Source organism: Myxocyprinus asiaticus, chromosome 36, assembly GCF_019703515.2.
Source record: "Myxocyprinus asiaticus isolate MX2 ecotype Aquarium Trade chromosome 36, UBuf_Myxa_2, whole genome shotgun sequence".
In the NCBI taxonomy this organism is placed as follows: Eukaryota; Metazoa; Chordata; class Actinopteri; order Cypriniformes; family Catostomidae; genus Myxocyprinus; species Myxocyprinus asiaticus.
This window is the reverse complement of record NC_059379.1, coordinates 31471083-31494879: the sequence shown is the minus strand read 5'-3', so window position 1 is coordinate 31494879 and position 23797 is coordinate 31471083. Positions and strand designations below refer to the sequence as shown.

Below are 23797 nucleotides of genomic sequence, written 5' to 3'. Positions count from 1 at the left end.
AAACTTTTAACAAGTGAAAATATGATAATTTTTCAACATTGCATTTTTTTTGCCAAACTTTTATTCAACAGCTGTCTTGCATATGATATTTTGCTTGATTATTATGATTATCATTCCAGTAAATATGACATTTTACTATATTTTTATTCAATTTCTTCAATTTCAGGCATCTAGATTTTATTTTGAATCATTCTTTTATTATGACGAGTGTTTTTTGCCAGAAGCTTCACTTTCCCGGATAAACAGTTTGCGACACATTTGAGTCACATCTGAAATCTCATCTCTTTACATTGGCCTTTGAGTCTGACAAATGAAATGTAGGACACAGTTTTGGAGTGTTTTAGACTACTGGTGTTTGTGTATGTGGTAATTTTGAAATGTTGTGTTTTAAATTTTATTACTGTGAAGCGCTTTGGTCAACTCTGTTGGTTTAAATGCGATATAAATAAAGCTGAGATTAAAGAGCAAATGCTGTGATTTAATTATATAAATATATAGTTTCCATGTGCTGCGTGGTTCACAGTAGATTAGTGCTCTGCTCTGTCATCTCATACAACACGTGAATGATTCTCAATATCTGTGGAGTTTCTAGTGGATGAAAGGTCGGATTTAAAGTACGCAGCTCGTCCACAGTAAGATTGCAGCCTTTAGTAGTTTAATAAATCACACTGGGTCATGTCACAATTTTAATTTGATTAATTGTCCATTTCAGTGTACAAGGAGCATTTTAAAGCAGTCGTGTGTCAGTCATATTGCGTGCTATACCGGATAGTCTGTGCTCGGTACTACTGGTACTGCAGAAACACTGGTATCGTTACATCTTTTTTATTTTAGTATCGACTTGGTACTGAAGTACCGGTACTTTTGACAACACTAGTATTTAATGCGGGGGTGTTTCCTTTTTAGACGTTCTGACTCTCAAGTTTTGCTCATGCAGAACGCCAGGTACGGCTCCGCATTATTTCATGTCACAACGGCACTGCTTCTGTATTTACTTATTTTGAATTTTTGTATTATAATTACCTCATACATTACGATCTACATCACCTTAATATGTTTGGAAAGTTTGGAGTGCGTCTGGACTGTGAGCAAATGATCTCATGTTGTGTTTAATGAGATCAAACGACTATTTGACTAAGAATATTTTTGTAGACATTTTTTTTATTGTCGACGTTGTTGATAATGTCGACTAATCATTTCAGCCCTAGTACCGAAGTACCGGTACTTTTGACAACACTAGTGTGGTTTTGTTTTTAAAAATGTTCGATTATGTGATTTCTGTGTCATTTTCAGAATGAAATGCTAAATGTTTGGGCATGGAAATTAGCTTTCAAGTCATGGAAAGGTCATGGAAATTCATTGTAGGGCTGGGCGCTAAAAAAATGATCACAACATTTTTTTCATATCGTTCGATATCAGTATTTATCACGATATACATTTCATATCATTAATGGGGGCAGAACTGCATTCCACATGTTTGTTAGACCTCAAGAATTAAACATAACTTAAGTAAACTCCATAGGGTAAACTACCTTTAAAGTACACTCAGTTTTAGGATTTAATCCTATTTAAGGTGTGTGACCTCTTTTTTATGAAATTTAGCCAATTTCATTATCTTCAGCTGATGTTTGACTCCACTAAAAGACTTTCGTGTAACGTTTTACTGTCCTGCTCAGTAGGTGGTGGTAATGCACCAAAAACTAGATTGCCAACCAGCAATAAACATCACTAGCTAGCGGCTACTGAGCCTGATTAGTTTCCATGATAGCAGGGCTGCCTGCTAATACTTCTTAAAATGCTGATTTCATGTCTGTGATTCAGTTAGCTAGTTGTGAGTTAGTTAGAAAGCTAGTTGACACGTACCTGATCCAATCGTCTAGATGTAGAACAAAGGCTAAATATAAAAAATTACTCAAAAGTTTGTCATTGATATCGAAAATGCATTTTTTTTTCAATAAATATCAATATTGTTTTATCACCCAGCCCTAATTCATTGGTTGAAAACAGTGGGAACCCTGAAAAGAAGAAGAATGTGAAACTGGAGATTGATAGTAAAAAGGACTTAAATATTGATTTGTTTCTCACCCAAACTATCAAAATCTCTTCCGAAGACATGGATTAAACCACTGGCGTCGTATAGATTACTTTTATGCTACCTTAATGTGCTTCTTGAGCTTTAAAGTTTTGGCCACCATTCACTTGAATTGTAAAAATCTTCCTTTGTGTTTCTATAATCTGGGATTGCATGAGGGTGAGTAAATAATGAGATATTTTTTATTTTTGGGTGAACTATTCCTTTAATGCTAAAGTCACTGTTGCTCTCTTGTCATGTCAGCTTGGTGTATGGCAGCTCTAGATCATCACATCCGGAATCTGAACTTCTTCATCGCCAGGCTTATGCCACTCCCCATTCCCTGCCGGGTTATGCTGCCAATCACCATCCTGGTGGTTCTGGCCAGGGTGGGGCTTGGGGTGCAGCTGGAAGGAGTCTGGGTGAGTTACACTACTTTGACTCTATATTCACACATCTGGTTCTGTTACTGTACATATGTGTTTGAAGCAATCTCAACATCAAATAAGCTAATCAAACTAAAACCTGTTTCATTGTGTCACATAGACATGTATAGTACAGCTGCATGTGGAATATTGAATAGCTCACATACAGCAGTAATTCAATTAGGGATGTGCAAAACGACATAGACTATTTGGTGGGTGACTTGAAAGACTAGTCAATTAATCGGTTTTAATGAAGCACTGTGGGGGGCGTTGACATAAGACGTGATCTTGTGTTAAAAAAACAGCTTGATGGAGAACAGCGGATTGCATGGATCTCAAGACACATCTTTAAAAGTTTTTCACAATTTTTACTTTTCTTGGAGGTCTAGATTTTAAAGTCCTTTAATCCCAAAGTATACTTCAGTTTTAACATGAATGCTTAGCTTCTGCATACAGCTGAATGCTTCAAAATATACTTAATTTGATGGTGCACAGATACACAGATGGTGGGTGCATATGCGCTACGACTGCCATGAGATACTGGACTACTTCTCTTTAGGCGTTAAGACCCATACAGATGTCTTTATATTCCTTCAGACTCAAATACAGGTATCTCCTTACCTCCAAACATGCGCTATTGACGTTATTATGTAAATTGTTATTATGTAAATTGTTTCTGTTTTTTTTTGTGAATAGAGTTAATTAGACACATTTTACAGGTATTAATCTTTGATACTAGTATAGAGTATGTTTACATGCCATAAAATCAGTGGACATGCTGTATTTACAATTTGGGCAAAATCTTCTTGCATTTACGGTGGACTTTAAAAAAAATAATAGGATCAAATGGGCAGATTCAATTCATATCAAACTTTATTGGCAAGAGAAACTTAACTGTACATTGCCAGTGCATTATTTGACACTATACATATAGATATAAAATATATTGAATGCTGAAGTTTAAATTGCTGAAGTTTAAAGTCTCAAAACTATTATTTTCTCTGGCTGCCGTTCAGTCTCTACAAATATACCTGTCTGCAGCTTGCTGAACTGCCAGGTCCTTCAGTCACTATTGCGCACACACTGGGTCTCTCTTGGGCGGGTTCGCTTTGACAGTGGTTCAGATGAAAGTGAGTAAGCATTTTCGGGGGATGCAAAGAGTTACGGCAGCTTGCCAGTATCTCTCGCACACCTGGTTCACCGCTTGTGGGTGAAGTCTCCATTCTCCATATAGTAAATCTGCTCGCGTGTTTATTATGCCCAGGACATGGGTGGCGCATAATGAATAAGTGTGCACTGCTCCACACAGTCAATTTCTGTGCGAGGATGTGCAGTTGAGTTGAGCGTGCACCTTCATAATATTGATATATGCCAATTTTCTTTGTCAATTTACAAAGGTACCTGGGTCTGTTCCTGGCAGGCAGCAGATGCCCTACATTTGCCCCCACCCTAATTTGAACCATATGGAGCCTGTGGCTGAGTAGCCTGCCAGGAACAACTCTGGACACCTTTCTCCTATCGTGTGAAGTTTCAGTAAGTAAAGGAAAAAAAAATACGAATACTGCATTAATTGTGTTACCTCAGCCCCCCCCTGTTAATAAAAAGATTCATTGCAGAAATTAACACGTTAAATTTCCCAGCCCTGCTCTAAATAAAATAATTATTGTAGGTTTACCTTAGTGAATCGGGTAAGACAAGGACTAGGGCCGGTGATACAGATTTCCCGATTTTATTCCGATTCACAGGCTCTTGATTTGATTCTGATTTTGATTCCGGTTCATGGGCTCTTGATTAGATTTAGATTCGATATCAGTTCATATAGGTATATTTCAGTTATAATGTATATTTTCCTTACGTATGAAAGAAATTCTCTCTCTCTCAGCTAATGCTGTTAATTACACAGGAGACCTTATAACTAGGTACATTAGGTACAAAAATATAAATTATAAAATCACACTGTGTGTGTGTGGAAATACCCTTACTTTAATTATTTAACATAGCCGTGAGTTCTACTGTCGATTTTTTACGATGTGACTTCAAGCGTTTTAGTGATCTCCGATCACAATAATTCAAGATTTTTTTTCTGACCACATTTCTTCTGCGAAGCTGATGATTCACCACTATCATTCCAGGTTTTAATAATGCGTTGGACAGTTCTTAACCCAATTCCAGTGATTTCAGCAATCTCCTTCTAATCTCCAATTTGCCCCTTCCGAAAAACAGTAACATCTTTTTCATGACCACGGGATACGTCTTCCGACATGGTTGTTTAAGAAATGAGAAGCTACACACTGCATCAGTTAAGGTTAAAAGAATTGTTGCTATGCAGCTGACACATATTAATCACTGCAATAATGATCCAATCATAGGCTCTTAAGGATCTGCTTATTTAAATCCAAACGGCGAGTTTATTTGGCCGGGCAGTGTGTATAAATATATATATATATATATATATATATATATATATATATATATATATATATATATATATATATTATGGATGTCCCGATACCGATACAGGTATCAGAATTGGGTCCGATACTGGGCTCACGCACTCATAAAAAGGCTCCGATACCAAAAATCGATACCATCTGCCATACGAAGGTCATTCATTCAGTGCACAAATAAAATCCACGATCTGTCCTAGTGTGATTATTAAACAGCAAAGGCTGCAATTTCATTAAGTAACTGTGCATTTCTTATCCTCAAGAAAATTGGCAATACACAGCTTTATTAATAAAAGAGAGTGTGTTTTTTTGTGAGTTAAAGATGGATTGAAGTGAACGGAAAGGTGAGAGCGGTAGTCTTCGCCCCATTATACACTGCAACAAAATACTTTTTTGATTTGCTTTTGCTTTGGCTTGTTTTCCTGTATAAATATCTAAAACAATGTATGTTTACATTAGCAGTTATACTGCAGAAGAAATTTTTTTATCTGAGAATGTTGAATATAATATTAAAAATACAAATATTTTAAAATATCTAAAAATCATTTAAAAAAAGATGCATTCACATGAGAAGCAGCATATAAGATATTTAGACTTACTTTTAGAGAATAGATCTTGAATATAGTGCCCGACTGATATAGCCTTTCATCGATATATCGGTATCGGCATATATTTTACCGATATGTGCCGATATGACTCAGAGCTGACTCTGAGCTGACGTGGTTCTGCAGACAGGGCGGAGTCAAACGGTGTGGATTTGAGTGGTCTCTTTTCCTTAAATTGCTAACTAGTTTGTGAAATACATACTGGAAAGTTAATAAAAAATGACCCCATCATTTTATATAACTAATATTACGTTAACCCTGTCCCTGACAACCATGTCACTCATGTTTATCACATCTATTTGCTGTTAGCCAGCTATAGTTTGTCAGTGCAGTCAGTAATGTAGCAGATTGAAAGGTAAACATCAGAGCATCTTTTTGCAGCTCAGCAGACAACGGTGCCTTGGTGGATTGTGTGTGGTGAGTGTTGATTTCACGCTACGCTGTTACCTAGTTGGTGAGACGCAATGCTGGAAAGTAAATAAAGTCCATCTTTTACTCTCCGTGGTAATGAGCTTACAGATAACTAGCTAATCACATAGCTACTTTCATTGTTGTCAGCATGTAAACATGTATTCACTAGGGTTGTGTGCTACGACTAATTTATTTTCGTTTAAACGGAAGTTTTGTAACCGACTAGTCTAAAGAGAAACCAACCTTCAGAAAACAGTAAAAAAAAAATTATAATTTATGTGACCCATTTAAAATACTTAATCTATTACAAATCCGATGCTAAATTCCACCGAAAAGGGGCATTTATCTGCGACGTGCTCACCTTGAATTATGATCATTGTACATTAAATATAGAACATGACATGCATTCACTGAATCAACATTAGCGTATTTTTAACTGGCATATTTATTGAAAACAATTGATTGAATCGTGCAGGATTAATGGAACAACCCTAAAAGCCTGTTCTAAACAGAAATCACCAAGTAAAAGTTACTTAACATATTAAAACAGTCAGGACATTGTTGAAAATAATTAACAAGTAGACTAAGCCAAATCTATGATAGAGAAAAAAATGCGCTGAAAAGTTGCACGTATTTCACTCCGTGCAGTCGTGCATCAGCCATTGATCTAATATGACAGCTGTTCGGTGAAGAACATTAACCAATAAAAGTTACAATGTAAAAAATAAATAAAAATAGTAGCTATAGGATAGAAAAAATAGGCCTGTGATGTAGCCTGCAATAAACCTAATGTATTCTAAACATGATGTACACACAGAATAACAGATAGTTTAACATGTTAAGCAGTCGGCACCTCGTTGAAAATAGCCTTCTTAATCAGCAGATTAAAAAAATGGCATACCTAGCTAAAACAGTTATTTTCTAGGCTACTTACTCAAAAGCATACATTTTTGGATGAATAAAATTAACACGTCGACATGGTCCGGTGAAAGACGGGGCTTGAGTCACCTGAGGCGGCTATCCTGCGCTTGAAAAAGCCTGCTCAGCGGAAAAATAACGTACAAGCATGCACAGATTTAAAGAAGACTCAAATGTAAAAAAATCCTTAGGGACTTTCAAACGTTTGGAAAGCCGATTCCCGCACCACCACCGGAGTGATTTCATAACTACTTTGCTGAGTTTGCTTGTCTAGCGAGAGGACATTTTCCTGCGTGCGCCGCGAGAGAGAGGGAAGAAGCACGCGCAGCCTGAGGTGAAATTAAACTCTATATCTGCTCCAGATATCCTCTTTTTTTTAATAATATTTGTACTATTAATTCTGTTTAAAATATGTAACATTAATATGACAGTAATTTAAGCGCAACCTCTGCAAAAATATAAAGCCAAACATAAATGTGTAAAAATGATGATCAGTTTAAAGGAGGGAAATATTAACCGACTAGTAATTCCAGTGTCGACTAACATTGTTCAGGATTCACAGTTTGGTACCCCCTTCAACTGATCAATTCCAGTCGTTGCATTTACAAAATGTAATATTTAAAAGGGTGGTTTTCCAGACATTAAAATAGGATACGTAATAAAAGTAGATTTAATAAATAGTATATTTGCCCTGTGTAAATAATAATTTATATAGGAACGGTATCTAAAATAAATGAGGGGTGATACATACTAAAACAACAGGCTGGAAAAATAGACATTTATTCATTTTAATATCCTAAATATATATATATATATATATATATATATATATATATATATATATATATATATATATATATATATATTGAATGTGTTGAAACTTGACATCGGGCGACGCACTCTGAAAACAGCACCGTTAGAACGGTTTCATACTGAAGAACTGCTTAAAAGTATGTTTTTTTTCTTCTCTCTCGTAAATGTAAATGTCAACATCATCATATATGTTGAAAGGACTGAAGCCTGACAACCAAAACATGAGCTCATTGATGTAATTAAATGAGTCTGCTTTTTTATTCCATCAGTTACTCCTGGTCGGAGGCTTCCGTAAATATTTAGTTTATATGTAGGGTTATGTCCTACATAAATGTAATGGTGCAACGCTCAAATATTTAGTAGAGCGTAAATTGTGACTTAGTGCCCATTTACGCCACAACTAGGCTAAGTTGTAACGTACTTATAGCTGGTGCAACCGGCCCCTGATGTTTATTTAGCTATTTATTTTATTTTTTATTTATTCTTTATTTTAATGGTCAGCATTTGACTGATACTAAACATATAGCACTGATGTTTATTTAGCTATTTATTGTATTTTTATTCTTTATTTAAATGGTCAGCAGTTGACATACTAAACATACAGTACTGATGTTAATTATGCTATTTCTTTTATTTTTATTTATTCTTTATTTTAATGGTCAGCATTTGACTGATACTAAACATATAGCACTCATGTTTATTTAGCTATTAATTTTATTTTTATTTATTCTTTATTTTAATGGTCAGCATTTGACTGATACTAAACATATAGCACTGATGTTTATTTAGCTATTTATTGTATTTTTATTCTTTATTTAAATGGTCAGCAATTGACATACTAAACATACAGTACTGATGTTAATTATGCTATTTCTTTTATTTTTATTTATTCTTTATTTTAATGGTCAGCATTTGACTAATACTAAACATACAGTACTAATTTTTATTTAGCTATTTATTGTATTTGTATTTATTCTTTATTTAATTGGTCAGCAATTCACTGATACTAAGCAGTACTGATGTTTATTTAGCTATTTATTGTATTTTTATTTATTCTTTATTTTCTCAGTGTTCACTTCTAGAATTTGTTGACAATGTATTATAATAATAATGTCAAATGTTCTTTGATAAAAATATCTGTTTAAGAAAGCAGCCTTCTGAGTACCTTTGCATAGTCATATCGGTGCAAAATCGGTGCCCAATCCACATAGAAAAGGTTTGTTTTCATTCCAGCACAAAAATTAGCTATATCGGTCACCATATCGGTAATCGCTGAATTTTCCTTCTCTAAAATCGGTATCGTAATCAGTCTCAAAAATCCCATATCGGTTGGGCTCTACTTGAAAATAAGTATATTTTGTCTTTACTGCACTCACAGAAGTATAACCAAGTGAAAAAATACACTTATATACAAAATACACTTATATTTAAGATACACTCTCTTAAAGCAAGTCTAAATATCTTATATGTTGCTCAAGTAAATGTATCTTGTTTTAAGGATTTTTAGACAATTTTAAATGGAAAGCAAGACAAAAACACTTGATAACAGGATTTTTTGCAGTGAATTTCTTTACTGAATTAAACTTAATAAAAAGTTTTTTCTTTCCCCTTTAATTCAGTGAATGTCATTTAGCGGTAATTTTAAAAGATGATTTTGTCCTCTTTATTGTTAGTAAGCACATTTAATACAACCTTTTAAGTCAGGGCACAAGCTGAATAATCGGTTAAGAGCTAATGATTAATCGTTCTAATAATCTTTAGATTAATCAATTATCAAAATAATCATTAGTTGCAGCCCTATTTTCTAACAATGGTGTTCAGTAAAGTTAAGTGATAAAATACATTCTATACATATTTGTTTTCTGTTTTCAGACTATTCTGACAAAGTTAAATATTTTTCCATCTCAACCATGTGTTGTACATGGAGCCATTTTGTTTTTTCCTCAGTTAAAGCTGCCCCATAGCCTAAACTAAAATGCTAAATGATTCCACAATTCTAACAGAAATTATCACAATGGGATTACAATGTTGACATGTTGAAGCTGTGACTGTAGGGACTTCAACATTGTTTGTTTAAAATATTGAAAAAATATCAAATTTACCAGACTACGTGTCCTACTGTTACATCAACCATGAGCAGAAAGTGGGAAAGGGGCCCTCAGAGTTATAGCTGACCATGACATTGTCTGATTTATTCTGGATTATACAAAAATCAAGTTGATGCAAAAAGAGGACACAGCTTTGATAGGCAGTTGCTTATGGAAAATATGATTTAAAATGTATTTGATGTATAGTTTGATATCTTACAGATCCCTACCTTTTAAACACTTCCTTAGCAGTTTAACATTTTGACCTGCTGAGGACAGGTTAAATGACATAAAATTGCTTCCAAGTATAGAGCATGCATTTGAAAAAATTCTAATGAAATTACTTAAAAATATTAGTAATAAATGCCCTGAGTATTCACATTTCTTTCAGATTTAACTTTTTCAGTATTTTTATTATTAGAATTTTTTTTATTTTTAATATAAAGAGGACTTTTGCATGTAGGAAAACGAGCACTCTATACATCCGGAGCTCATGCGTGTTTGCACAGGGACTGGGACTGCTTGAATTAGATTTTTTGCATACTGGTCTATTATTGTGGTAACACAATGGCACGTAACAGCAAAAGGAACCGTCATTCATGCATCTCAAATGGCTCTTTCATGTGCAAAGCATGCGTTTCTCGGCTCTGCTGTGACTTGTGAAACTAAACTGCCATATGGGAAAATGTATCACCCAATGCCGATAATTTTAAAATACCAAATGTCAGCCGATTTATCGTCCTCGGCGATATATCGGTCAACCACTACAACATTCTTCACTTTCACACGTTATTTTAAGGCTCAGTCTCCAATTACACCCGCGAGCCCTTATATCACATGAAGAAAGACCTTTGAGATGCTGTTTCTTAATTCTATCTTGTTCTTAGAAATAGAGTAAGTGGGCGTGACACAGGGCTCCTCCTTGTCACAGCATGTCATTAGCACTGTGAGTATGAACCTCTGCCATTAATAACATTTGCTATTACACAATCATTTAATTAAAGTGAAAAAGGATAGCTTTCTGTTCAGTAAAATCTTTGTTTATATTTTCACGGAAGTTCAGCAAGAACCTCCACAGACGGCGCATGCATCACAGCGCTTAAAGCCTGGTTCAGAAGCAATTCATCTTTACACGCTCTTCAGAGGCTGCACTGTGGTCTGCAGTGAGGCGGTCAGAGTTCAATTGAATGAGAATCTCAAACGCACCATTAGTCCCTTATTTGGATAGTAAAATGTGATTGGAATTTAAAGTGCACAATAATCGTGGTTATCTCAAAGAACCGCGGTTAGATCAAATAGCCGTGATTAGAGGATTGTTCAATAAGCGACAGACCTATGCGTCCTGTACGCAGACGTCTAGCGTTCGCGTCTGACCGAAGTACAGTATACTCTACATACATTGTACTTGCCCCTATGTTTACCTTAGTTCTTCCATAGTGTCATTTGTAATTACATTATAACCACAGGTATGACCATGGATGGCTCCTCATTACCATGGTAACAAGTAAAATAAAATAATATAAAATAAGATAAGTAAAACAATGTATAAAAGATTCTCCCTGAGAGATTATTTATTATGAAACTATCAAATTTCTGTTAACTCACAGTGATAAGGGAAGGGTGATGTGTAGTTTTAAAAGTCTCCTCTTTTCCTCGTCAGTGCAGAATTTTGTGGCTGTCTAGCGTTAGAGGTTTCACTTTCCATAGCACTTAAAAAGTAGAATTAGATTTGTGGTCTGCGCCACAATATCGAGCCCCTTTGACTCGAGCCCCTTGGACCCTTTGATCTGCTCTGCGCTATCCTGTCTCTAAAACACACATTGAGGGAAACCTGGCTGACTCGCATGCACCTGCATGCTCCAAAGATAGGACAGCACAGAGAGGTTCAGAAGCGCGAGTGGTTCTGGGATAGCTTGTGCGACACTCGAGTGAATAGGCATCAGTCGCACTGCACAAATGCACGTTTTAGATGAGAAGCATATTTACTCATTTTAAAACAGTGAACACGAGATGAATATAATTAAATATACAGAAAAATTATCAATGCAGGAAAACCCCTGCACTAATCAACTAGTTGACCATCCCTATGTTCAATCTCAAATTTTTATTTGAGATTGTAGATGTGTTGTCAGTTAGTATGTGTTTATTTATGATGCTTGCCATTTATTGAAGTTTTTTTTAACATTTATATATTTTTTTGCTTTTGATTTCTGATGGTTGATATGATATGTGAATGCAAATCCATAAAGGTTTGTAGCACAATATGCCCATTAGTAAGCTTTATTATAGAGCTGCAGTATATTTAGCAGTTTACCTGAATTCATGTTCATTCATGTCAAAGTAAACAAAATATCTGTTTTGTGAAAAATGTATGCAGTATTTACCATGATGTGCTCATAATGTTTACATTTCCATATGTGTTATTCTTAGGCTTGTCTGGACTTTTTGATGCTGGGCTGCACCACGCAAGCCCATCAGGCCCAGATCCATCGGTTATGAACCTTATATCTGCATTAGAGTCCCGGGGTCCACAGCCTCCCCCCTCTGCCTCATCCCTCCTATCTCAGTTCCGCACTCCATCATGGCAGACTGGTAGGCAGAGATCAAAGAGTTGTAATTGATTTGCATAGGTGTTCCTTGTATTTGAATAGAATGCAACAAAATGAAATTTCATATTGGATAAAGATACCACATCAGATAAAGAATGCATTATCACTGTTTACTGCACAGATGTACTGAATATATGTTGGAAATGCTGTTAAAGTGTGCAAAAGTGCAGTCAGCGAGCACTGTCAACAATGTTGCCATAGCAACAACTCGTAAGGCACATATTCGAAAATATTAATTGGATATTGTAATAACTCTATGCTGTGTGCACAGCTGTTGAAAGTCAGTCTTGTTTTTTTAATGGTTAGTTTCTTATTTTAGTTTAATTGAGTTCTTTGATTTTTGTTTAATATGTATTTTCTTAGCCTTGGCATTTTTGTCTCTTTTCTCCACTTTTTAGCCATGCATACACCTGCCCCTGCAGAGCTCTTCATCTCTGGCGCCCTGCCTGGTTCTGGATCCTTCCCATCCTCTTCTGCTTTGTCTGCCTATCAACACCCAGCTTCATTCTCAGGGCGGTCATTTCCTGGTGTGACCCCATCATTATCCCTACAGGACACGCCTACCTTCAGCCCCACCTCCAATGGCCTCCTGTCACCCCATGATCCTTTACTCCACATCAAGACGCCTTCTCAGTCAAGCCTGGGCTTTGACCGCCTGTTGTCATCACAGAGTGCAGCTGCAGCTGCAGCTTACCGTGGAAGTCATGATCCAACTGGTGGTGGTGTCTCATCTGCTCAAGCCTCTTCTGTAGCCTCAGCTTCTGCCCGCCATCTGCAGTCTCATCAGTTCAACTTGCTGTCCTCCCAGCTTCAAGATCAGTCGTCCCAGTTGTACAGTGCCTCTGTGTTTTCCTCTACCCCAGCTCCACCTCAGCCAACATCTCAAGAGCGGACAGTACCAAGACAAGACAGTGTAATTAAACACTACCAACGCCCCTCGCCCCACTACCTTAGCTGTGGAGTGTCAGGATATCAGCAAGCCGCTCATTCTCGTCAGGCTGGCCTCTCTTGCAGTCCTTTAGGTGAACACAGTCCCTCCTCAGATCATAAAACCTCCCAAAGGACTGAACAGTACAGACCCATTATCCAGCCTTCTTATGGGTCCTCATCATCCTCATCTTCTGGTGGGGCTGGCAAGGTTACAAAAAGCAGCTCCAGCAGTGGTTACTCTTCCTCTGGATCTGCATCCTCTTCCAGAACCCCCCACACACCACCTTCTGCCTCATCTGCTTCTTCCTCATCCTCGTCCTCTTCCTCCTCTTCTGCGTCTGCTAGTGCTCGTCAGTCTAATTCCATTCCAACCTCCACTTCTGCCTCTGCATCCTCTCGGCAACAGCCACCTACTCAGACTGTACCCCCTCCCCCCCAGACACATTCCCAGACCCCACAAAGTTCCTCAAACTCCACCCAGCAAGCCCTTCCCAAGTTGTGCCTCTCGGGCTATGGATCCCCAGTGGCTCCAGTCAAGTCATCCAGTGGTCTAACTGGCCAGACCCCTCCTCAGCCACAACCTCAGTCTTTCTCTCCAAGTCAGCCATCACACCTTTCTCAGTCATACGGGGGATTCAGTTCTCCCCAAACTCATGATCTGCCTTCAGCTAGGACCTCTGGAGCTGCTAAAGGGTATGGAAATTTGGGGAGTCAGTCATTTTCAGCAGAATCAGTATATGGGACCGATTCAGGTTATGGATCTCTGCCACCATCCTTAGGGGGTGCTGGAAGCCCCTCAATGGGCTATGGTGCATCAGGACACTCTCCTGCCCTTCTTCGGTCGGGAGCAAGTGGTGGAACAACCGGTGGTAGTAGTAGTGGAGGCAGTACAGGAACAGGAGGCAGCAGCAGTGGAGGAGGTGGTGGATCTTACCACATCCCTGATTCTAGCCCATCTCCATCGGGGAATTCTGGAATCATTCGCCCTGGTCTGCATTCTCCTGCACCATCACGACCTGCTCAATCACCCGTTGGAACGGGATCCAACAAATATCTATCTTCAGTCCTCTCTCCTTCGTTTCAACCCTCTCCACAAGGGTACTCGGACACAAGAGGAACTCGATCACAGTCCTACCACACCACTGCTCCTTCCAAAACAAAATCTGATAACAGCATACTTGGTGTAACAGAGTCTCAGCAACAACAAGAGGATGATGTTGATGATGATTTTCTCATCCAGCACCTTCTTCAAGCCCAGAGTCCAACTCCTGAAGCATCCCACCACCATGCTCCTCAAAGCCATCATTCCTCACAGCCTACCCAGCAGACTCCAGTACTTCCAGCACAGGATGGAAATAAAGGGCTTGCTTATGAGATGAGCAAAAGCTCAGAAGAAAGGTACCACCTTCAAAGTGTTATTCGAACCCATAGTGCCACCTCAAATGCTGCAATCTCTGGCTCAGGGAGTGGAGCTGGACTGGACAGTCAATTGGAGATGTCCCTAAAGAAACAGCAGCAGCACCAACAACAACAACAACAACAACAGCAGCTTCAACAGCATCAGCAGCAACATAAACAACAACATCAACAGCAGCCACAGCAGAAGAGTAACAGAACTGTTAGTGATGGAGGACGAGGGAACTCAGATCAGACTCATTCCCATTCTCATCATCATCATGATTCTCTGGGATCAGTGGTACATTATGGGCGGGGTGACCCATATTCCCAGCACTCTATTCCTCAACACACCACCTCCCACCATCAACACACTCCACATACACTGACACACCCACACCTTCATTCTCACTCGCACATGGATCTTCAGAAAAAGCCTCAAGAATCAGGAGATATGGCTTACATTCATAAAGAACCTGATGTGCAGCAACACCACCATCAACATCAACAGGCACATCAGCAGCAAACTCAACATCATCAGTCCCATCCACAACATCAACAGCAACCGCAGCAGCAACAGCGTCACTCTCAGTCCCAGTCACTTATAGACTCTCCCACTGACCAGTCTCGCCAGCCTTCTCATTTGCTGCAGTCTGTGCTGTCCCACACCCGCAGCAAAATAGAGCCTCAGCAACAGCAGCATTCTGTAAGCCAACAGGCCCTGATAGAAGCTAGTGGGGGAGTTGTGTCAGCTGAGACCCATTCACAACCCCAAGCATCCCAACTTCAACTCCAACTTCAATCCCAGGCTTTGGAAGCAGCTGGTCACTATAGCCATGGTTCCCAACAAGAACAGAGTCACCCTAAGTCTAGCACAGTGTCTCCATTAGACATGCTGGAGCACTCCCTCTCTCAGACCTCCAGCCAGGAGGGAGGAATGGTGGATGAGAGGACAGGAGGTGAAGAAAGCAGGGGGAATTCTGGAGCATCAACAACAGGAAGTGTAGAGAGGCGCCAGTCACAGGAGCAACAAAGAATTTCATCTCACCATCCCACACCGCACCATGCCTCTGAGTTACACTCATATCTTTCTGAGCCAGACATGAGTTTATCAACAACTTCCCATGGACACCATCTCTCCCACCATCACCACCAACAACAACCACCGCAAGGTCCTCAGCATCCTAACTCCCACCACCAACACCCTCACCCTTCCCATCCTAATCCACAGAGCCATCATCATCTTCCTCCACAGGCATCTTCTGCAGCTTCTCAGCAACAAGAGCAGGCCCACACTTCCCATTCCTCCCAGATTTCTCAAGCTCAACTCGACCAGCATCAAGGAGAATCCCACTTTGACACCAGGAATTCAGCTGTGAAAGCAAATCAAAACCAAACCCAACAAAGCCAGAGATTTGTTCCTTTAACATCCATCTGCTTCCCTGATTCTCTTCTCCCAGATGAAGACCGCTCATTCTTTCCTGGAATGGAGGATATGTTCTGCCCAGAGGAGTACAAATCCACTTGCTCAGGAGGAAGTGGACAGGGTCAGGATGGGGTTGCATCTGGCCAAACCATACAGGAAGGTATGGAAGGAAATAAAACAACACCTGGAGAAGGAGACAATACAGGTCCAAGTTATGATATGCTTGGCCATAACAGCGATCAGGGGTATGGGCAGTATTGCCATGATCTTTCAGAACCTGACAATGTAACCATGCATTTGGATCTTGACTCCTTGAAGACTCATGACCTCCCATCGACAGTCAACACAGAGCAGCTTGGGTTAATCCAGTCTCAACCATCCAACCTTGGAATGGGGACAACTGGAAGTGTTGGGGAAGGATCTGGTGCCAAAATAGGAGGTACTGGAGGATCTGGGTCTGGATCAGGGGGTCTTACTTCTCCAATCTTCTGTTCCTCTCGCCCAAAGAAGCTCCTGAAGTCCAGTTCTTTCCACCTGTTGAAGGAGAGACCTGATCCAAACTCCTTGCCCAAGAAGAGCTATGCACAGGAGTATGAATTTGAGGATGATGAGGATAAGGCTGACGTGCCAGCTGATATTCGCCTCAATAGCCGAAGCCGACTTCCTGATCTGATACCAGATCTTGTGTCCAGTTGTCGCAAATCGAGTGGAATAGGAGGGGGAACTTTAAGCCCTTTAATGGGTGATTTGGATTTTGGATACCCATCCCTTGGTCCTCCACCTCAATTGTTGCCCCATGATGGACCGAAGAAAAGGGGCAGGAAGCCCACAAAGCCCAAACGAGAAGGACCACCAAGACCACGAGGACGTCCACGAATACGGCCATTACCAGAACCTCCCCACACTAGGGGTATGATGGGACAGTATGGAACGGGATATGTTCCAGAGAGAGGCAGAGGCAGGGGAAGAGGAAGAGGCAGAGGTAGGCGTGATGAATCTATGATGGACATGGATATGGCCAATAAAGATCCGAATCAGCTGTATCAACAGCACATGCAGCAGCAAATGCATCACCAATCACAGCATCAGGAGCCAATTAAATCCATCAAGGTAAACTAAGAACCGTTAAAGTCTATAATATGTCGTAAAAAATCAGAGAATGTTGAGTATTTAAGGAACTCAAACCTATCTTAGGGCTGAACAATTTGGACAAACAATCATATTGTGATTATTTTGAAAAGTATTGTGATTTGAACTGTAATATGATAAACATTAAAAAAACTAGTAAGTTACTCCCTTTGGCCAAAATTAAGTCATGTTTTACCCATGCTTTACTGCTAACTAAATACTTACTCGTTAAAGGTGTTCATGTTTTTGGTTTTGTGAGGGTGTTCTGTGTACAATTGAGTTGACAATAACCTTTTAATGTGCTCCACATTCCAAATAAGGTGAATGCTCTCACTTCCTTTTCTGTCCTCAAAACCCTGGTGTCATTGGGTTACTTTAGATTTGTATATTAACTTGGAGCAGCCAATCATATTTGAAATGGAATTAAAGTGAATCTAGAGCACTTTTAATATTATGCACTCGGTGCATGTTAGCACACTGAACCAAACTCAGAGCATACCTTATACTCTCAGAACTGCTCTGAACACTGTACGTGACCCTCAGAGAATGTGTGAAACATTACAGACAGAACAGAGCTGTGCACATAAGCGCAGCAAGCAGCGCATGCAGACTGTTTATTTATTAAATTAAATCTCAGCCCTATCGGTTTGATAATTCTTGTTTTATTTCGATTAATCGCTGATTGGCTGCCTTAGTGGTTAAATGTTTGATGTTGGGACATGTACTTCGATCACCAGGAAATGTTCTATAATGTCTTGCCTCTGTCTATTAGATCAAACTTCCTATTGGAAACATGTCATCTTCTGATGCCTTGTTGCGGACAGACTCCTTGTCAGGTACTGATCCGGCTCTCTCAGATGGTTCCCTTGGCTCAGCTCCCTCTTTGGGCTTGAGTCCTGGGACACCTGGAGTGCCTGACATGAACAGACCTCAAGACAAAAACAAGTCCAAATCACAAGAGGTATGAGAATGCAGTGTGTTACTATTTGATACATATTTCACAGTTGTATTTATGAGCATGTGTTTTTTTTTTTTTTTTTTTTTTTTTAACTATTAACACATTTTGTCTTTTAATGTTTAGATGGAAGAGAAAGAGTCAGAGAAGACTGGCTTTGTTGCCTCATTTCTAGATTTTCTTAAGTCTGGAAAAAGGCCATCAGGAATGTCAACGGGGTCCACTGACAGCACTGGGAATGAAGATGCATCTCCTGGGAAAAGTGGAGGCATTCGCCCATTATCCCCTCAGCCACCACCTCCACCAACTGCTGCAGCTGTTTCTGGATATGGAGATGGTGAAAGTGATGGAGGACTGTCTTTGGGTGGCTGCCCTAGCCCATGCAAGCGCTTGGATGAAGAGCTGAAAAGAAACCTTGAGACTTTGCCCTCCTTCTCGTCTGATGAGGAGGACTCTGTTGGAAAGAACCAGGACCTGCAAAAGAGCATCTCCTCTGCGATCTCTGCACTTTATGACACTCCTCAACTCAGCGCCTCCTCAATGCAGCCTCCTTCACTTCCACCACATCCTCCTCCACCTCCTCCTGAACCACTGACACCAACACATCAACCACCAGCACTCAGCCCTCAACCACCAATGCATATACACCCTCCCTCACATGCCCACACCCACTCTATTGAGCCTGCAAGATTACAAAGAGAAGAGGAGGAAGAAGAAATGAAAGAAAATGAGAATGTTGCAGACGAGATAGTGGAGCAAGACAAAGAAGAGAAAGAGAAAGTCCAAGACATGGGGGTTCTGAGTGTCCCCAAATTTGGAGGTAAGGGCTGGGAAGAGGGTAATTTTTGGAAAGTCTCAAAATATAGTGTGTATAAAGCTGCTTCGCAAACAAGTTCCCACACCTGTGCTTCGTAAAATAGGGCATAAGTAAGAAACAGCACTTGTTTGCTATTGTTTGTTCTGAAATTGTGTGTGGTTGTAAAATAAAGAGGACCCTTCTCTCTTGCAGACTCACTCAAAGAATCTCTTGAAGCCCAAGCTCCCTCTTCTCTCCCACCAGTTTCCCCATCATCCCCTGCTCCCTCCTCTTCCCCCTCCCATTCGCCGCTTCCTCCCCTCTCTCTTCCCTCTCCTCTCCCTCCATTGGAGGATAATCCAACCCCTCCTCAGACATCTTCACTACAACAGAACTCAACTCCAGTGAGTCCTTTGGCTCCCTCTGTGCCTGTCCTTTCTCCTCCCAATGTAGAGCCCCCTCCATCCTCATCCCCACCTCCACCCAGTCCACCTCCGGAAGAGGAGTCCATTGTAGCACCCCCCTCCCCTGAAGAGCCCCCTGCGCCTCACATTCTACACAAGCACTTGGCCCAGAAACAAAGTGGTGCCGCTATTGTTGGAGAGACTGATGAGGATGAGAGTGAGAGTGGAGGCGAAGGTATTTTCAGAGAGAGGGATGAGTTTGTGGTGCGAATTGAGGACATCAGGAGTCTAAAGGTACATATTAAATCAGTCCACTTTTTCTTTTTCACTTCCATTGTGGACCTTTGTCCAGCAAATGTATACTGTCTATTTCATGTTTCATATATCATTTGACATTGTATAGGTGTAAATCTTTGATTCCATCTCTCCCCAGTTGGCCCTGCAGACAGGACGAGAGCCTCCTCCTATTTGGCGCGTACAGAAAGCTCTGCTGCAGAAGTTTTCCCCCGAGATTAAGGATGGACAGAGACAGTTTTGTGCCACTAGTAATGTGAGTCATGACCCAGAATGTTAATTGTAACAAGCAGAAAACAAAGTTTATTCTATTTACTGCATATTGTTACTGAAAATTCTGATTCTTAGTGTTGCTTGCAAAGCTATTACTATTGCTAAACCTCTAACCCTAGGTATTACATTTGGGCATGCACTATTTGTGCATTAGACCTCAAATTATGCTGCTTGTTGAGATGTGCCATCACACTGGAAAGTGATCAGACTTACAATTTCTGTCTGGTGGACAATAAATCAGATAAAACTATCAAATAAAATTGAGTAACAATCATTGTAGAATAGACCTGAGGCATATCTAGGGGCCAGAAGATCATAGAGACTTGGGGGTAGGTTCTTTTGACCTGAGCCAGTAAGTAACCACCTAGTTACCTCAGCAACCTAGCATCCACATAGCAATGTGCTTAGCAACCACCCAGAACATTATAGTGGAGAGATTTACACAGCAGACACCACTCACATTTTCACATTATTTCTTTAATAAAAATTTAGTAATGCAAACTGAGCAAAACTTTTTTTTTCTTCATCTGGCATCATTATTTTGATGAGATGCATTTTAAGTTGTGTTACTGTGTCAGTTTCTAAATATTTTCTCCTTCCCTTCTTGTGTCTTTCTCCTCAATTTCTCTTCTTCCTCTTAGTATCTGGGTTTCTTTGGGGATGCTAAGAAGCGCTACCAGCGGCTGTACGTTAAGTTTCTGGAAAACATAAACAAGAAGGACTATGTGAGGGTCTGTTCTCGTAAGCCCTGGCACAGACCTTCTGTCACCCTGAGGTATTACGAACCCCCTATGATAGCTAACTTTAGTTTTCAATTGACATGAGACATCAATGCCTTCCAAGGGTAGAAAAGTATTTTACTGTTTTTGCTGTGCACTGTAAACAAGCATGACAATCTAATCATTATGATCTACGCAGATCACAGCAGCGTTTACCATTCTAATATTTTTGCGATTCCCACTCTTTAGGAGGCAGACTCAGGCAGTCCCTAAGTTAGCTCCACTCCCCAATAACCAGACTCTCGTTGCGAGAGTTGAGAAAGAAAGGGAAAAGATTAAGGAGACTCACGAAACCAGAGAGAAGAACAACATTCGGTCAAAAGAACAGACAAAGGACAAAGACAAGGTGTCTAAAACCAGGGAAAAGGAAGAAAAGAAGGAGCGGGAGAAAGAGAAAAGAGCTCCACCTCCACCGCCGCCACCCCAGAAACCTGAGAAACGAGCAGCAGTGACAGAGCGAGGGAAGGTGAAGGAGGAGAAGAAGATTGGTGGAGTGGAGAAGAAGACGGAACGTGCTGCCAAGCCTCTGCCACCAAAGATGAAGGCAGAACCTCCGCCCAAGAAACGCAGGAAGTGGCTAAAGGAAGTGCCCTCATCATCAGAATCAGACTCTTCAGCAAGTGAGGATGAAAGTGAGTACACTCCGTAACACAACACATAAGAGTATGTCAATGTTCAAAATGGCATACTACTATTCGCACTATTCTTGCATTATGTCGAATGAGCTCACTATGAGTGTTGTCTGTATGCATGGAACTCTCAGATGGCCTACTACATTTGTGCTGTATACAACAAGAGCACACTGCGTAGGATACTGAATCCCATGGTGCAATGTGGTTAACTTGACCTTGATTTACATTTGTACTGTGACAAATGAACAAAGTTATATATCAAAGCAATTTATAACAAATCATTATATAATTAGGCTGCCAAAAGACATTTTTACACACAACTGGCTTAAAAAAGGGTGAATCTCACAAAACCAAAAACATGTCTAGGTCATAATTCACCCTAAAATCATAAGAAAAAAAATGTAAGCTCTTTTTTTGGTACCATTAACAAAAATATTGCATTACCGTAATGCAAACAAATTCTTTATTTAAAATGTGAAGTATTTATACATTATAGTAGTATTTAGGGATGCACCGATATGAAATTTATGGGCCGATACGATAATTCACAGCTCATTGTGGCCGATACCGATATTTAAAAAAATTTAGTTTTATCTTTTAATCCTTTAACCTGGAACTGCTATTGAATTCATTAAAAGCTTATTCTTTTAAAAGCTTGGAATTTGGACTTGCTGCTAGGATTTAGCCAGCGGATGCAACATGAACCAGTGATGTGCCTTTATTACAGATGTATGCTGATTTGAATGAGAAATAAATTACAATACACTTGCCTAAATTGTATGGTGCACATTTATATGAGTGCTTACGGTAATCCTGATGAATGGATCACAGAGAGAGAATAATTAACTTCTAACAGATGTAACAAACATTAAACAACAAAACACACAATACAAAGTTGTGGTTCTCAACTGGTTTTACACTGGAAATCAAGTGGCGACCCACCATATTAAAAACGTAACCTGTATTTAATGTATCCTGGGTCGCATTTCCTTTTATGTTGCATAGTTTTGTTCATGGTTTTCAAGTACAAGGACATGCATCAAGTGACATTATTTTTGTTGTTGACATCAACAACAAAAGCGACAGAAAGTTTTCTCTCCCCCCTTTTAAAAACTGAAGAGCATATTTACTTATATGAACCCATTATTATCCCATTTGTTTCTAATTTCAAACATAATTCAAACAGAACATACATATTACACAGGAGGAAAGGCTCCTCATTACCATGGTTAGGTCAGTGTAACTAGTCTTAAATAATAATAATAATAATAATAACAAATTATAGTATTTATGAAATAATAAATACTGGCTGAAACACATTTTGAAACTTTAACTACAACTGCCACTTTTGATATAAAATGAGGTCTAATAATTCTACTTTTAGATTATTTCATATGAAATTAACATTTTGTCAAAATATAACAGTTACTTTTACTCGTGTAAAATCGTGAAACAATTTTGTAAAGCTGATGATTCATAATGAAAAAAAAGAGTGCATAGCACAGTGTTGCTCTTTTCCTCCTCGGTTCTGTTTGGCATGTCAGGGCTGCCTACTGTCTGAGAGGTTTGACTTGACTTCCTCCATAACACTTTAAACTAGAAAAGTCTCACTAGAATTGAAATTGGTCACATCAGTTTTGAGGTCAGCGCGCCGCAATATCGTGGGAAGCCCGGTTGTTGCATGCGCTCGCCAGAGAGAAGAGCAGATCACGATCGCAAGCTGGTTCCGTTACACTCGTGCGAAAGTGCAGATGAGAAGCCTTTAGCTGATTGCGAGATTATCATTAAATCTGCCTCGGCAGTCCTAAATAGGCTATCACTTGGGCAGCCGCTGAAATATCTTCAATGGGAGAACCATGGCATTGTTCTTTCCCTGCTGTCCGCGATCCAGTCCGAATAGACCTGCGACCCACCAGTTGAGAAACACTGCTCTAACTCACAAACACACTTTATGTCAGACCCCTCGCTTCTCTCTGACATTTTCTCCGCTGCACGTGTGTGTGTGGCGCAAGTTGACATGTCTGACAGACAGTCGAGGAGGAAAGGAGATGTGCACGCGCAGGTGAGATTCTCCGTCCGGTTGCATTTTTTTTTCTCAATACCGTAGATAAGCAAATGTACATGGTATGAAAACCGTCAATTTTCATACTGTGGTATACCGTGAAACCGGTATACAGCTGCAACCTTACTCTGTATTCATGGTGTAATATTTATGATAGCAGCCAGACGGCGATTGCAGTAGTAGTTTGTGTGTATGTATGTGCGTGCTTTGTGCTTATGCAAGTCTCATTAACAGACGCTTATTACAGCACTCATCTGTGACAGTTCCACTGTAAAACGTATTATCATAATGGGAATTGGGAACATCATACAAATCGAAAAGTCATGAGTAGAAAAGT

General features: G+C 39.7%; 1 protein-coding gene across 1 annotated transcript in view; it reads left to right on the top strand.

Moving 5' to 3' along the window:
• The window catches only part of LOC127427367 (proline-rich protein 12-like), a 34833-nt gene that overhangs the window by 4283 nt on the left and 6753 nt on the right, over nucleotides 1-23797 (top strand). Inside the window, exons 2-10 of the mRNA XM_051674934.1 lie at nucleotides 2336-2493; nucleotides 12208-12369; nucleotides 12785-17247; nucleotides 18038-18226; nucleotides 18347-19040; nucleotides 19230-19714; nucleotides 19854-19970; nucleotides 20629-20762; nucleotides 20956-21398. Coding sequence (XP_051530894.1) covers nucleotides 2336-2493; nucleotides 12208-12369; nucleotides 12785-17247; nucleotides 18038-18226; nucleotides 18347-19040; nucleotides 19230-19714; nucleotides 19854-19970; nucleotides 20629-20762; nucleotides 20956-21398 — 6845 coding nt within the window. The remainder of the gene's footprint in view (nucleotides 1-2335; nucleotides 2494-12207; nucleotides 12370-12784; nucleotides 17248-18037; nucleotides 18227-18346; nucleotides 19041-19229; nucleotides 19715-19853; nucleotides 19971-20628; nucleotides 20763-20955; nucleotides 21399-23797) is intronic.